At 35.9% G+C, this 16,852-nt stretch overlaps 2 protein-coding genes across 3 annotated transcripts in view; one reads left to right on the forward strand and one right to left on the reverse strand.

Moving 5' to 3' along the window:
* dclre1a (DNA cross-link repair 1A (PSO2 homolog, S. cerevisiae)) overlaps positions 1-7,039 on the forward strand; it is an 8,741-nt gene extending 1,702 nt beyond the window's left edge. Inside the window, exons 2-9 of the mRNA XM_067430377.1 lie at positions 1-703; positions 901-1,034; positions 3,092-3,210; positions 3,352-3,495; positions 3,665-3,810; positions 4,225-4,379; positions 5,359-5,497; positions 6,493-7,039. The exon at positions 1-703 is cut by the window's left edge and continues 656 nt beyond it. Coding sequence (XP_067286478.1) covers positions 1-703; positions 901-1,034; positions 3,092-3,210; positions 3,352-3,495; positions 3,665-3,810; positions 4,225-4,379; positions 5,359-5,497; positions 6,493-6,704 — 1,752 coding nt within the window. The 3' untranslated portion in view covers positions 6,705-7,039. The remainder of the gene's footprint in view (positions 704-900; positions 1,035-3,091; positions 3,211-3,351; positions 3,496-3,664; positions 3,811-4,224; positions 4,380-5,358; positions 5,498-6,492) is intronic.
* A 40-nt stretch (positions 7,040-7,079) lies between these two features.
* On the reverse strand, positions 7,080-12,764 carry plekhs1.1 (pleckstrin homology domain containing S1, tandem duplicate 1). Of its 2 annotated transcripts, XM_067430382.1 has the most exons (14): positions 12,678-12,764; positions 11,883-11,922; positions 11,689-11,777; positions 11,488-11,603; positions 11,221-11,373; positions 11,087-11,132; positions 10,818-10,901; positions 10,600-10,716; positions 10,459-10,502; positions 10,210-10,299; positions 10,032-10,133; positions 9,749-9,838; positions 7,851-7,983; positions 7,080-7,759 (listed from the first exon to the last, which is right to left on the reverse strand). In XM_067430382.1, exons 2-14 carry the CDS (start codon positions 11,899-11,901, stop codon positions 7,700-7,702), a joined length of 1,143 nt encoding a protein of 380 aa, XP_067286483.1. In that variant the 5' UTR covers positions 11,902-11,922; positions 12,678-12,764; the 3' UTR covers positions 7,080-7,699. The 2 variants fall into 2 exon arrangements, with proteins under 2 accessions (XP_067286483.1, XP_067286484.1); XM_067430383.1 differs by lacking the exon at positions 10,032-10,133 and having other exon boundaries at positions 7,104-7,759.
* Positions 12,765-16,852: the final 4,088 nt, after the last annotated feature.

The raw sequence follows: 16,852 nt of genomic DNA on the forward strand, positions 1-16,852 counted from the left end.
TGTGAGAAACTGCAGGCATCGTTAGCACCAGATAATCACCTGACCACTTCCAGTTCCACAGGTGTTTCCCATTCTCAATCAATGGGAAAATATGCCACAACAAACAATGAAGGTCCAAACTCCCAGCTACAGTCATCCCAAAGTTTGGTATTAGAACGTCTTCGGGATTGCATATCTAATCCTGCACGTGTCAACATTTTGTCTTCAACTTATGAGGAAGTTAACTCCACTTTCATAAACCAAGAGTTGTCTTCCAGCCAAACAGCCCTATCCATAACTCAGAAAACACCGTCTATGGCTCCTAGGAGGACTCCAGCTAAGACCGGTCCCTCTGGATTAAAGCAAACAGACATTGGAGTGTTTTTTGGCCTGAAGCCATTGAGCGAGAAAAAGTCTGAGGAGGTAGTGAAGGCAACGGTCAGAGAGGCTGATCAGCAAGGGTCTAGGAAAGCGAGGATTCCGAGGATCTCAGAAGCTCAGGGGGAAGATGCTAGGCACCAGGGTAGACAGCGTAGGAAGACCAAAGCACCATCTGAAGTGTCCGTTGTCTCATCTGCTGCAGAAGATGGTACAACTAGGCCCACGCAAACAAAAGGAAAGAAAGGAGGGAGGGCAGAGGGCCGGAAAAGATGGAACAGAGGCAGAGCGACAGATGGAGATCCAGAGGAGCCGAGGCGCTGTCCGTTCTACAAGAAAATTCCTGGTTTGTGAACTACTTTAATGCTTTTGTTTTGACCTACTCAATACCAGTTGTTATGATTATATGGGCATTAATATTTCATCTTAACTTTAATTTACCAGGTTGTGTGAATGTATTTATTGTTGCTATGATATAGCTCAATTATTGTTTAGCTTGAAGGACAGTGTTTTGGTCTACTTATATGATATTTCTCTGTTTAGGAACTGGATTTGTTGTGGATGCTTTTCAGTATGGGACTGTTGAAGGTGTCACAGCCTACTTTCTCACTCACTTCCACTCGGACCACTATGGTGGCTTAAAGAAAGACTCTGTCTTCCCCATCTATTGTAACAAAGTACGTCTCCCTGCCTCATTTTACTTTAAAAACCATAAAAACAGGATTTTCCTTGCTATCTAAGCCCTCTCCACACGAACATGGGTATTTTCAAAAACACTGTTTTTTTTTTTTATTTGGGGTTTGGCCGTTTGTCCACACGTAAACGCAGTGTCCTGTCCGTTCACTGAAACCAAACTTTTTTGAAAATCCTGCCAGGGTGAAGATTTTCAGAAAATGCGCTCCATTTACCTCCTTACGCCCGTTTCACACATACAACCGTCTGCAATGTGTATGCGGCGCGCATATTTTTCTGTACCCATGTTAAAGGATTACAGCTTTCACACTGCGTGTGGATGCGGTCCGTCAGTCTGTTCCAGGTACGGTGCATCTGCAGCAGTGCGCTGTTTTGTACTGTTATGATCCAGACTTCAAATTTCAATCATCCGACCTTTAACAACAACCCTAGGCTATGTTGTTTTTGTATACTTGATAAGTATGGAAATATTTATTGAAATCTGTTATGGATAGGTGAAGGAGCGCATTTTGCCTCTTTTTGATTTATTATTCTCCTTTCACCTGCTATTTTTAAATTGTGCATTGTGAATGCAATTTGCACATTTGAAATGTAATTATGATAAGCCTGTTCCATAAACTCTTGACCTACTTAGTCTATTTTTTTGCTGTGTGGCACTGCTGCATTAAAGTGACAGAACATGGTTTGCATTAAAATAAACATGTACTGACTCAAATCTAGTAATTTCACCACAGATGCATATAATTTAAAATATACTACTGTTTCAAAGTCAACACATGGATTTTTTTCTCGGGTAAAGCAAGGAAACGACACCTTACCTGGCATTTAGGTAAAAAAAAGTGCTATAATGGATCCTTTCTTGGAGTTGGAAAACAAAGTTCTTTATGACCGGCAGGATTTCTTTTAAAAGGGTTTAAAAACGAAAGAAAAGACGAGAGTCGGCTGTTTAGAATAGTCTATTGTAAGTTTCTAATTTAAGATGTTTGTGATTTTAGGCTATAAACTATGTTTAAAATGTTTTGCCACTTTTGTGAGCTAAATCTGAAGTACTGGGCTATATAAATATGAATTAATGAATTGAATAAAATGTTTAAATGTAGTATGTTAACCTGAAATCTATGAAAGAGTAAACAAAGAGAATTGCAATTCTGACCAGTTTTTCAGTAACAACTTTTGGATTTTATATAAAAAATAATGAATAAATGCTGTGTTTGTGGTATGCAACAGTGGATCAGTTGCGCACTGCAAACGCAGCATATGTGAAAACACAACAGGGCGTGCGGCTCCTGCACCACATACGCACCACAACGCGCATCTCATACACACTGCAGACGGAGTAACATTATGTGTGAAACTGGGCGTTAGTTTGACTTCAGATTCTGCGCTACTGTCTCCTTTGTTTTATATGAGGTGGTGAGTCTGTGCAATAGCGGACGTAGCCAGAATATTGCTCCTAATAACACTGCTAACAGGGCTTATCACATAAAAATGCATGCATACTCCTCTCATTATATTGCGGAATAGATCTCAGAATGAAATGCTATGTAGGGCCATGCTTATGACGTTAGCCTTTTTTCAGGCTTCTGATTGGCAAACATGGCTTTACGGTTAGGGTCATATCACCACCCGTTGGTTTGACATGCTCTTGACAGTGCTTCATAGCATGTTTGCGTTTTCATGTGGACAGAGATTTTTATTTCTTTATATTTTTTAAACGGTGCTTGTGTGAACGAAGGAAGAAAAATAACCGTGTATGTGCGGACTAGGCCTTGAAAACAGAAGAGTTTTACTCATGAATTTATGGTATAGAAATACTACATTCATAACTTTCAAAATGGAAAAACATTCTTAATTCTAAGGGTCAGACAAGGGTGGAAAAGGGAAACCGTTTTCGCACAAGAAACCTTCACTACCATTATAAGTGGACTTAAGCAAAATGCCATTAAACAGTAGGATTGTTTATTTTTTATTTTGTTCCAGTTATAGTGTCAGGGAGGATTTACTCTTATTTTTCATGACAAACTGATATTAATCATGGCAGGTAACCGGTAACCTTGTGAAGACCAAGCTGAAGGTGAATGAGCAGTATGTTCATGTTCTCCCAATGAACACAGAGTGTATAGTACAAGGAGTAAAGGTCACTCTCCTGGATGCTAATCAGTGAGTTTATCTTCTAACTAATGAATGTTTGAAGCCAATTTTACTTTTTTATTGCAGGACCCTTTTTTTTGTGTTTAACGTTATTATTGTTTGGACTGTTTTTTACAAGACATTAGTTTACTATAACCGTTTTCCCTCCAGCTGTCCTGGAGCAGCCATGTTGCTATTTGTGCTGCCAGATGGCCAGAAGGTACTCCACACAGGTGACTTCCGGGCTGATCCGTCCATGGAGCGCTACCCAGAGCTGCAGGGTCTCAGGATACAGACCCTCTATCTAGACACAACGTGAGTTCCCTACTAACAAAGCTACTTTTCTGTTATGCATTCTGTTTCTCTTGTGTCGGTGTGTTTCTGCTGACAGTTTATCACATCAACTAAGACTGATGGTAATGTGACTTTTTTTTTTTTTTTTTTTTTTTTTTTTTTACACTTTTCGTACACTTTTCTTCCATAGGTATTGCAGTCCAGAGTATACCTTTCCCACTCAACAGGAAGTCATCACCTTTGCTGTAAACATGGCTTTTGAACAGGTCACACTGAACCCTCGGACACTTGTGGTGTGTGGCACCTACTCAGTTGGGAAAGAGAAGGTCTTTCTAGGTAATTGAGCTATGTTGTCCTGCTTTGCCCAGTCCTTTATCCACTCTTGAAAGGACAGATTGTTCGCTTTTCTATAAACCGTGACCATCATGAATGAGGTTCATATAAAATAAAATAGTTTGCAGATGCTGTCCTAACTTGACTTTGAAAAGTTCTTATTCAACCGTTTGTTTGACTGACTTTCAGTTTGTTTTATAAGATATATCCATGATTAATATCCTATGGCTATTTACTTCTAAAGCTCAGATCACAAAGTGTCCCACTGTGGACTGTTCCCCGCTCACCATTAATATGAAATCTCTGTTGATTGTCTTACTGTATTACAACTTCTTTCCAAATCCCAAACAGACAAATTTTCATTCCTTGTGTTTGTTTTTCTTTTTTCTTTTTTACCTGTCTCACCTGTTCCTTTAGCTGTATCGGAAGTGTTAGGCTCTAAAGTATGTTTGTCCAAGGATAAGTATAACACCATGTGCTGCCTGGAGTCTGAGGAGATTGGCTGGCGCATCACTACAGACTGGCTAGCAGCCCAGGTGCATGTGCTTCCTATGATGCAGCTCAATTTTAAAGTGAGTTGAACTATATTTAAAACTTCTGCAACTTGCTTCTCGTATGTCAGTTATAAGTAAAGAAATGCAATTTTTATTGTCTGTAATTTTTGCTGTTTGAATTCATAAGTGTATAAAAAGAGCTGATTATGCTAAACACAATCAATAAGGCTATGTTTACTTATTCAATTTGGTGTTTAAAATTCATGCAGAGTTCTGTGTTATCTTAAATTTTCCTTGACAGTGCGTTTATGCTAATGTAGGAGGAAAAATTAAGATTCTAATTACATAGACCAAATGCCAGCGCAGCAGTTCTGGCAGCAGTAGCACTGATTGAGTCTGACTGAAAGTAAATTCTAATGAGACAGTTGCAGATAATAAAGATTAGTCATATGATGTGCCCTAAACTATTATAAGCCAATTTTCTCACCCATGCCAGTGTAGATGTAGATTCCGAGCAATGTTGGAGATGTTCCCAATGAGAAACATGTATAAATGCCAATGACAGGAAGAGGAAAAATTGCAAGGAGAGGTTAATTGTAGATTGCACCACATTTTTGCAGCGTTTTTGAAAAGTCATTATGTAGATTGAAAGAAAGAGGCTGATTGCAATGTGGCATCGTCGACTTTGATTACCATGCAAGTTTTTGCTGTATTATACACTACCATTTAAAAGTTTGGTGTGGGTAAGATTTTTTATTTATATTTTTATGATTTTGAAAAGTTTCTTATTCTCACCAAATATACTGTAATATTATGAAATTTTTAGGCTAGAGAAACTCACAATTGTAAGAAAATGTCAGAATTATGACCACTTTTCTCCCTCAGAATTAGACTTTATAATTCACAATTGTTAGTGTGTGGAGCGTTCTTTCTTTTAAACAGAGAACTTTATCCAAAATAACCTGAACTATAACCACCCTAAATGTTTGAGACTATTACAAGTCATAATAGTTTTTTCTTTTCATGTTTTCACAATCATCCTTTCTTGATTATACAGAACCTGCAGACACACTTGAATAAGTTCTCCAGGAAGTATGACCAGCTAGTGGCCTTCAAACCAACTGGCTGGACCTTCAATCAAACTGTGAGGGTGGAAGATATTAAACCTCAGACCCAAGGGAACATCAGTATCTATGGTATGTTTCAGTCTATTTCTAAAGGATTTATTATGATTTTATTTATCCAATTTATTATAGCAAGTATTTAAGTGCAGTTAGGAGAGTTGATCTGCAATAGAAGGGGTTGTTTCTGTAATACTGTTTTTGCATTTTGATTTTATAAGAAGAAAAAATACAAATATGTTGCCTGGTGACTTTGAGCCCCAGGCAAAATTAATATATTTGTCATCCTTTTAAATCAAAATCGAAAAGGCATTTGACAAAGCAAATAATATACCTTATGTTTCTCCGTTTGACAGTTTTATAGCATTTTAATAGGTTTGCTCCATTTTGCTTAAAGATATGCCTATTACAAAACAAAACAAAAAACAACACAGAAAACACGTTATGTTTTATTGATATCTGTCAAACCGTCCCTTCCTTAATAAGATCTTAGAAAGGATTGCTTTCGATTAAACTGATTTTCAGTGTAGACACAACACAGCCTTGTCATTCTGTTCCACTAACTGACAAGATTATACCTAATGGCTTTGTATGTGGAATGTAATTACATTATATTGATTTTTCTCTCTCGCTGCAGTTGTTAGAAATGCTGAATGTCGTTTCAGGCTAAGAACAGCATGCCTTGTATTAACAGAATCAGCAGATGTGATTTGACCCAGAGAAAAACTCAAGATGTCAGATTTTGCAAGCCCAGGGTTTTAATTTCAGAATATCAGCAATCTGCAGCTGAACCAGGTGCTGCCTCAAGCAGTAGATGCATATCATTTCACAAGCTCCCCTGGAATCTGAGACGTCCATGCAAATTAATGGGAATTTGTGCTTGTTACTTCAGACACTGTAATTGTAAAATAATGGTATAAAAGGCTACAATGTGACACTGCTTGAGCAGCAGAAATTATTGTTGGCTCACAGACTTTTGATGATGACAAACAATTTTTATATAAATCGGTTTTCCAAGCATCTCAAAGATTTTGAAAGATACTTTCCTACTCTATACTTATCTGTTCCAGGTATTCCTTACAGCGAGCACAGCAGTTTTGTAGAGCTGAAGCGTTTCGTGCAGTGGCTGCAGCCGAGAAAGATCATCCCCACTGTGAATGTGGGCAGCTGGAAGAGCAGGAAAGCCATGGAGGGCTTCTTCTATGAGTGGCAGACTGAACCCAGAAACCTTAGCTCAACACCATGTGCCCTGAGAAGCTCAAGCTGTGGAACAAGGCAATAAAGTAAACTGACATCCACAATCAAACCATTGGCCAGACAGTCAGATGGTGCCTTTATTGATTGGACCACTCAGTGGACCATTTTAAATTTGAGTGTTTTTAGCTGTCTTCTCACATTTGAAAAAAAAGGATTTTACTTTCAACCTTCCATTTAAGTGCTGGTTGCACAATGGTTAAAAGTGTTTCCTGTTACTAATGGCTCCCCTGCCTGTTTTTACCTTGCCAATGCTGGAATGGACCACATATGCCCTCTTATTGTAGGAGGTTTTTTTTTTTTTTTTCTCTGACGGTTTTATACGTTTTTACAGAAAATAAATGTTGTCCACTCTACATTTCACACATGCACTAATGATTTTGTTCTCTGAATTGCATATTTTTATTTCATACTTTTGCACATACAAGGTCATACATTTTCCTGTAAGAAATAATGCATGTAATACACATGCTCAGCAGTTCTTTAGTAAGTAGTCAGTAGTTTTTTTTAGATTGTCATTTAGATTTTAGTTTTAGTAAAATTTCAATATAGGAAAACATTTTTTTTTTTTAAGTTTATATTTATGCTGGAAGTAATATAAGTATAAAAAGATTAAGTTTTAAAATAATTCAGTTTAGGTCAGGGTGCCACCATGTGGTTACACAATATACTTGCACGTCAGTACTCAGATTCACAGTTAATAACATCAAAATACTGTTCAACATATCTGTAATGCTATCCCAACTTTAACTGCTAGAAGAAATTTCTGTTAAAATGTGTCTATTTATTTCTACTACCTCATTAACTTCACTGTGGTCATTCCTGAGATATCACTGAGAACACTTTTATCAGCTCATTCTCTTTTAAACTGCTGTCAACTTATCTCCAGCACAGTGCTGTTACTCACTGAGAAAAAGTGCAGGAGAAACTTTCACATTGATGAAGAGAGAATAGAAAGGCCTGAGAAATCTGATCAAGATCATCAGTAATGCGCTGTGAGATTAGGTTGTTTTGTTTTTGTCCTCAGCAGGGTTCAGAATGTAGAGGAACAGATCCTGGGAGCCGTCGGATGGTCAATGTTACCTGTAGGAGGAGCAAAGGGAGTTCAACAATAGTTATGTTGTTGCCCTGATTATGTTGACAAAAGCATTTTTGTACACTGACTCATAACTACCTTATCCTTGCTTAGCCTTCTTAGGTATGTGTGCATCTCCTCCACTGTGTCTGTCAACAGGTCATTGACAGCCAGGATCTGATCCCCCTTATGGAACAGACATGAGTCCTGAGTCTGCTGACACTTAGACACACTGCAAGAAAAGAGGTGTGAAGGAAAATAACAGCATAAACAATTTATTTTGAGGGGACACAAGTGGCTCAGAAAAATATATTTATTTATGATTTACACAGAGAGAGAGAGAGAGAGAGAGAGAGAGAGAGAGAGAGAGAGAGAGAGAGAGAGAGAGAGAGAGTGTGTGTGTTAGCTAGTTGGACTGGGTAAATCATTTTTGGCTTTAATTGATTCTCATTTTAAAGAAATGAGATCTATCTTTCAGTCTATGCTGTTTTCAGTTGATGGATGAACACATTGCGTGGCCCGAACTCGCTATAAGCTTTGTTACTTATGATATGAAACAAAGTCTACGCTTTCAAATTCTGTCCATTATATAATGAAATTCAAGCAATAAATACAGTTTTGGTGCTCTTTAATGTGGTATGACACTGCTATATTGCTTCAGTTCAAGCAAACCGCAGATAAGCTGATCATCTTTTCCCCTTGTTACAGCCAGAAATAAAATTGAATGAACATCAGAAATTATAATTTAAATTTTTCATGTATTATGCCACGTAATGTTACCTCAGAAAACCCATTTAATGGCCTAAAACTCATTAGTCAACTAGAAAATTGTATAGAGAGGAACATTTTGTTAAATTGTGTTTTTACTTAAGTTCATCAATAGCCTATATATAGTGTATGTTTGAATAGTCATGTTTTTATGTTTAATTTTTTTTAAAAGTAGAAACATATTTATGATATTCTAAAAATGTCCTTATGTGTGGTTTAAATTTAAGTAGCCTATACAAGTCAATCTTTAGTGATGTCATTTTTTTAGAGCATTATTCATTTATTTTTCCTTGAGGAAATATGCTATGGTACTGATACGCCCCAAACGATATTGAATTTAATCGAATCAAAACGTGAATTTGCATCAATGCTCTGCCCTAATATACAGGTCCTTCTCAAAAAATTTGCATATTGTGATATAGTTCAGTATTTTCCTTAATGTAATAATAAAAACTTTCATATATTTTAGATTCATTACACACCAACTGAAATATTTCAGGTCTTTTATTGTTTTAATACTGATGATTTTGGCATACAGCTCATTAAAACCCAAAATTCCTGTCTCAAAAAATTAGCATATTTCATCCGACCGATAAAAGAAAAGTGTTTTTAATACAAAAAAGTCAATAATTATGTTCAGTTATGCACTCAATACTTGGTCGGGAATCCTTTTGCAGAAATGACTGCTTCAGTGCGGCGTGGCATGGAGGCGATCAGCCTGTGGCACTGCTGAGGTGTTATGGAGGCCCAGGATGCTTCGATAGCGGCCTTAAGCTCATCCAGAGTTTTGGGTCTTGCGTCTCTCAACTTTCTCTTCACAATATCCCACAGATTCTCTATGGGGTTCAGGTCAGGAGTGTTGGCAGGCCAATTGAGCACAGTAATACCATGGTCAGTAAACCATTTACCAGTGGTTTTGGCACTGTGAGCAGGTGCCAGGTCGTGCTGAAAAACGAAATCTTCATCTCCATAAAGCTTTTCAACAGATGGAAGCATGAAAATAATGAACTTTATCACGATATGCTAATTTTTTGAGAAGGACCTGTATTGTAGGCCTATTATTGTTGTTGTTACATACACCTAAGTAAACTTGCATGACCTTAGCTAAAAACCCAATATTTCAACTCAATATACCCAACAGCTCAAATCGATATTTAAAGTCTTTCAGCAGATAGAGTATCTATGAAGAATGGCAATGACTTTTCTTAATTTATCTGTGAGTATTGTACCATGGTTTGCCCGCCTCCTCTGTAAAGATCAAGCTTTTCAAATCTCGATGACTTACGCAGATTTCCTTCTCGGTAAGGGTGTGTGTTTCACTGAGGAATGGAAAACATGTCAAAATGTCACATTTTCATAACAGTTGATTGACAGCTAAATTCTGCAGTGTTATAATATTTTCAATCAGTTGTTTTCTATTGAAAGATAAAGCTATATTTAGATACAGTACTAAAGATATATTGCAGACATACTGATGAGACATACGTAAATCATCTCTTGTCTGGAACTGACCTGTTCATCTTATTGGAGGCACAGTTTCCATTAGAGTGATTGTTTTGGTTTCTTGCATTACACAAATTCTGGGATGATATTGATTGACTCATTATGGTGGTGCTGAAAGTTACATTAAATGAAAACTACATAAGCTTTATGTGTATTTTTTCCTTTGTCAGTGTGTTTTGTAGGCTACCTGTCTGACTCCGTTTGCGTTGTCAGAGAATCTAAGGCTTTTGTGACACAATCCAACAGACTGCCTTCAGATGAACCAGTCACACTCTGCCTTGAGAGAGAAACGAATAATTATCTTTTACCACCATTATTAGATGGTTATTCAAGAAGAAATCTACAGAGTAATTTTACCTTTCAAGGAACAACAATCACTGTCTAACAGGTTAAAGTGAAGTAAAGGACGTTTAAATCTAGAATAAGTTTGTAATACCCAGATGACGTGTCCTCATTGCTGTCCTCTGCAGTCTTGGTTTCCTACATCAACAAACAAAGGTATGGATTTTTTTAATAGTCAGAATGAATCATTCATTCAATAAGTGTTTGTTGTTTTTATTGTTTTAATATACAGTACCTCTGTTGCAGATGGGCTGTTCTTGGGTGGTTGGCTACATTCACCATGCTGAGTGGTAACACCCTTAGATGCTGACTTCATCCTGGGAGGCACTGGGGGTCGACTTTCAACTGTATTCTACAATTAAGAAGAGGTACAACTCAGAAATAATTTAGACAGAGTTATGGGAATTGAATTACAGTAACACAAAGCATGTGAAAGCAATGTTGATGAGTTACCTCTTCAGTGTCACAGGGGTTTTGGTCACTAGAGTTGAATTCTGCCGTGATCTGAGGTTTAGTTTGTGACTCAGATTTGATATTCTATGAACACAATTTGAAAATGAACCGTATAATTCATCAAATTACATTAATTAGTTAAAATTGTTTTAAAAAATGCAATTGTAATAAATATTAAAATGTAAAACATATCATATAATTAAATAAAACATGTTTTATTCAAAGAGCGCATACTGATTACAGCTTTTCATATTAAGCAAAAGTCTAACCTTCGTAACCCCGGATAAAGCTTTGAACCATTTATCCACCTCCTCACTGAAAACAACAGATCATATAACAGCACTAAGACTACTAGCCTTTATTTACTGGCCTTCATGGTAAAGCAATGATAGTCATAGCAAACCTGCGGTCTCCAATGAAAAAATATTCTCTTTGGACCTTCTCTGTTGGGTCTTCTGCTTTCATGAAGAGCACCGAGGATGCAGAGCACCTGAAGTTTTTGCAAATCCATTCGAAAGCTGAATGTGATTCAGGGCGTATATACAGCAGTGAGATTCTACATTTAAAAGAAATGTATATAATTGTGTATTATTACTATACTATATTATTAATATATATTATAAATTAATAATTTTTGCTCATTTGAAAAGTATTCATCAGATTTTCTTACGTAGAAACCGGTATGGATTTTATAGCTCTGTCTCTCTCAGTGGTTTTGTAGTATTTTAGCTCATGGCTGCTGTCGTTTGTCTTCGTGAGCACAAAGAAGCGACGCTTCCATGTTTTCTGCAATGGATAATGAAAATTTGACATGCAGAGATAGTACATGTAAACTGCTGATATTTGTGTTCATGAAATCCAAATGTTATACCATAATTTTCATCTTGCTAGAAGGAGGGGACTTGCACAGATAACCTGAGTACACTTCGTCTGCTTCATTGTGACTTTGAGCAATTGAATCTGTTGCAGATCAACCACAATAAGACAGATGTTTTCTTCTGATCTCTTTTCTTGCTATTGTGGTTCCAGTCATTCTATATTGTTCATGGTAAATTTCAGACATACCTGTTTTATTTCCGGACATTTAGATGATGTTGACTCTTTGCTAAAACAGACATTATATGGGGTTGTAAGCGATGTCTTCTTCACTCACAACAGACAGTATTTAAGCAATTTTTGATGCTTGAAAATTTACAATATAGAAAAAGCCACAGTGCTGTAGGTATGTTACACAGATGTATTTATTAAGTAAAAAAACAACAACAATGATCTTCACACCAGACCTTAAAAGGGACAGTTAACACACGAAAACTAACATTGTAATATACGTAATATACATTTACTAACCCTCATGTCATTTATTATTGTAGAAAACAAAAGGAGATATTTTGAAAAAAGTCCATACAATGAAATTCAGTGGGTCTAATGTTGTTTTGCCCCACTGATGTTCATTTTATGTACAAATGCAGTTCAAACATCTTTAAATATCATCTTTTGTTCTGCAGAAGAAAAAAGTCATACAGGTTTTGAAACATTTACATGAGGATGAATTAATGATGACGACATTTTCATTTGAACTATTCTTCCTGAGTCAGCTCATTACGACAACCCTTTCTATAAAGAAATATTAAAATATTGAAAACCAAAGCAGATTTTGCCACAAGCACATGGCCAAACAAATACTGTTTCATAGTCAAATAGTTACAGACTCATTTGAACTGAGTGCTTTTTAGTCTAATTCTTCAAACTGTAAGAAAGTGCATATTGCCAAAATATAGTAAGCAGTAGTTATATGCTCGAATAAAATGGACCAGGCAGTCATAAGATCAGTAGACCTGCAATACATTATAAATACATTACCTTTGCTACTGTATGTGTTGCAATTCAAATCGTGTCTTCTGTACCACAGTCCTGTTTTCAGAATGCATGTCATGATTTTGAGCTTTTGTTTTTGAAGGAGGTGGGGTTTTTAGTTATGTCATCGTGATTTTCTTTTCCTTAATATCTCAGATGGCTGTGGTTATTCACACAATTTCCTTCCAAATTCCTTCAAAATTACAAGCTTCTAAAAAAATTTCAAGACATTTAAACTTCATTGATAAAGGAACATGCATGACCTGGTTATTAAATATACTTAATAATTGTCATTAATAATCATAAAAGTCAGTAATAGTAATACTATCCTCATAGACATAAGATCAGATAAATTAGACTCACCAATGCCATTATATATATATATATATATATATATATATATATATATATATATATATATATATATATATATATATATATATATATATATATATATATATATATACAATATAAAAATACGTTTTTTAAATTATTATTTTACATCTTATAGCAAGTGAGCCATAAGAAACTACTTTGACATGGACAATAAATTACTGATTAATTGAACACTCATAGTCCTAATCAGATTTCAATCTGTTAGTTTGGCTTTCGGGAACATGTTTAACACAAGGAACTAAGCTGAAGTCTTAAAATGACAAAACATTCCTACAGTGCATTTAAACCGGAACCTGGAACACTTCCCGTAACACCTGATGTATCGGAAGAGGAATGGCATTTTTTTTGTCTCCGTTTCATCCTTATCCTGAGGTTACCGTATCAGCCTGATCCGCTCTGTATCCGGAGCAGATGGTGGACCTGTAACCAGAGATGACCAAAGTGCAGCCATGAATATCAGGGCAGACCTTGAAAACTAGACTCTAGAGACAGATCCCCTGTGAAGACTTTTGTCGACTCGACAGCCCTTGGCACAGCTTCTCAGCAAAGACCACAAGAACCAGAAAAGTCCTCTTCACAGACCCTATGGCCTGCTTCAGCTCCTCCTACCTCTAAAAGTGACCTTTGAGCAGAAAGAACTGGATGAAATGTCCTGAATGGAAAATCCACTATTTGACCTAAACTTGAGCCTGGAATCATAATCACACCATGTTGCTTCATTTGGCTTCACTTCATTTGCTTCACTGAGCTCAGGTGTGTTTTTCCCTCCATTTCTGCACCTGATTGAGTTTGTTTTACTAGCTCTTTATTTTATTTTTGTGTGGCTTGCTTAGCTGGAGACAATTAGTATTCAGCAATATTATTGATCTGACTGCTTTGGCGCTATTGGATGGGATCTGAACTGGGTGATAACTACTGTGTTCTGTGGAGCTGCTTTATAGCTGAATGGACCTTTTTCAGTTATGAACTGAATCAGTGCAGTGATCATGGACCGTATCAAAAACCACCACTAGAGAGACCTATTTGCTGTAGACACCCTGGAGACCTATACAACATGATGTGAGCTTTCTGTTAGCATTCCAGTTTATCTCAGATGGCATGTTGCAAATCAATTTGTCCTTTCTATTAGAAGTATTGAGAGGGCTTGGAGCACATCATAGAACGAGGAATTAGTTTACTGTCAAGGATTTGTCATGCCACAATGCATCGTACAGCCCCACATCCAGTGTAGACAACATCACTGATTATGTGTTCTATTGTTGTTGTTTTTGTTGCGTTGCATTGTGCCACGTGTATCAATCTAATGGGTCCATACTAACATTTCTAAACCTTAACCTTATAAACCCAATGGAGTATATTGGGTGTGCATTTTGGGTGTGTGTTTACCTTAAATACAATGACGTAGAGATCATTCAACAGGTCAAATATCCACTCTGGAATGCTAAAAAGCATGCCAAGTCTTTATACCGTAGGAAAAAGCAAGCAGGGCAAATAGTCAATTGAGGACGATTTAAGTAACAACATTTTTGATAAGTGTTAAAAGGACAAATAATTACACTTGTTTTAAAAAAAACTAATTGCACAAACAAAATATAAAATATGGTTATGATGTATTATTAGATTATATATAAAGAATAACAAAAATGAAGTGAATGTTTTGTTTGTGTGGGTGTGGGGGTGGTTATTGACTGGAAGTTGGCATAATGTTAAGTGATAAAAATATCATAACCCTGTGGACAATCAGTTTTATCTGAGGGCATGGCGTGATACATAAAAGCATTCTGACATCACTGAAGAAAACAAAAAGTGAGAATGAGGAAACACCTTTTTGCATTATGAATCATCTTAAACTACATGTAAATAAATCTTAACTCCAGAAATACATCCACTACCAAAGTTAAAAAGATTTTGAATGTTTTTGAAAGTCTCTTATGCTTACCAATGCTACGTTTATTTGTAAAGTAAAAACGGTAATATTGTGAAATATTATAATTTAAAATTGTAATTTATTTCTGTGATGGAAAAGCTGAATTTTCATCAACCATTACTTTACTTTAGTTTTTAGCCTCCCAATATGCTAATATGCTGATTTACTGCTTAATATTTTTGTGAAAACATAAAACATTTTCAGGATTCTTTGGTACAAAAAAGTTCTTCACTCTATTCAGCAATAAAAAATATTTATTGATACTTTTGACCAATACTCATACTAAAGTTGCCATACTATATTCATACTTCCTTGATAAATACAAATATTAATTATTTTAAAACATAATAGCCTCAAACTTTTGTGACGTATTATGATCTACATGATTACTAGTTGTCTCTGTTTAATGTTCAGTTGATTGTTAGAATTAATGTTTATAAGTGAAGCCACTGAGCAAAATTTAGTTTCCTCTAGAAGTAAACTGTTTTAGAGGAATCATATTGACTGCAGCTAAATGTAAAATCAATGTTGAAAATACATTAGCATTAGCAATATCCACATATTCTTCAAGACTGGTCTATTTTGTTAACCACACTTTATTTCTATGGATAAACAATTAAGTTCACAAAGTTGTCTTTATATCATGCAGGAAGGAAATGTGGTGCTATATTTAGAATATTTTTTTAGCCCATCAATTTAAGCTTTGAGAAATACATCAAACTATCCTCCTATTTACAGAAAAAAAATGCCTTTGATAAAATTACTGGTCTTTTGTTAGGAATGAAAAACTGCTTCGCTAGGTAATTATAACATGAACTAGATGGAATAGCCCATCATATTGTAGCTCTTTCCCCTAAATGCATCAGCAGTAAAATAAATCGAATTGCAAAACTGCAACTTTGATTATTTAAACTTGTGTAAAAATGGCATGATCAGTTTTTTATTTTTATTTTGCCTTCCAGTAAAGTTTCTTGGATGTGAGCCAAAGAGTCCCTGACAAACCGGTAATATTTTGCAACCTGTCATCTACTGCAATGGATAAGGTTTCTGCAGACCCATATACAGATCATGGCAAGTTCTATGAAATCTCATAGATGAATAAATGGTGCAACTTCAAATGTTCTCTAAATTGCATGTGTGTGTGTGTATATATGTATATGGATGCGTATATATGTATGTGTGTGTGTATATATATATATATATATATATATATATATATATATATATATATATATATACAGTAAGTAACTAATGTCCTGTATAAAGTGATATTCTGTGTTCTATTTTCAGTTAATCTCACTGGATTCCAGGCATTGTAAGTAATCTTACTGCATTCTAGTGATGTATCTTTATTTGGAAAAACAAAAGCACAATTGTCAACAGTTCATGAAAATAACATTTTATATTTAATGTTAATTTCTCTTTTTGGGGTATCCTTTGGGTCCATCATACATTATGAAAGATTTCATACCCTGGCCTGTGCCTAATACACTTTCTCTCAGAGACAGAGCGTATTTAGGCCACGCCCATGCCGGGGTGGAAAACAATCCAATGCTCTCCATTGACTTTGTATTGTGTGAAGCGGTCGCCTTGTCTTTTTTCACTTATAAAAAAAACAGAACAATGTCTAAAAGCTGATATGTGACAAGGTATGCAGCAAACAAGCTAAAAAAACACATAACTAAGTTTTCATAAGCTGTCGACCACAAAAAAACGAGCGTTTAAGGAGACAAAAATGTATACAGGCAATAAGACGTGAAACTTCAGCAGGAAGAATAGGTACATTTTGGGATCCTGACGCTCAGTATGTCTCAGTATGCCTACGTGTGCAGTAAACATGTTTTGTCAGTTTTATATA

This window comes from Pseudorasbora parva, chromosome 21 (genome assembly GCF_024679245.1).
Source record: "Pseudorasbora parva isolate DD20220531a chromosome 21, ASM2467924v1, whole genome shotgun sequence".
In the NCBI taxonomy this organism is placed as follows: domain Eukaryota; kingdom Metazoa; phylum Chordata; class Actinopteri; order Cypriniformes; family Gobionidae; genus Pseudorasbora; species Pseudorasbora parva.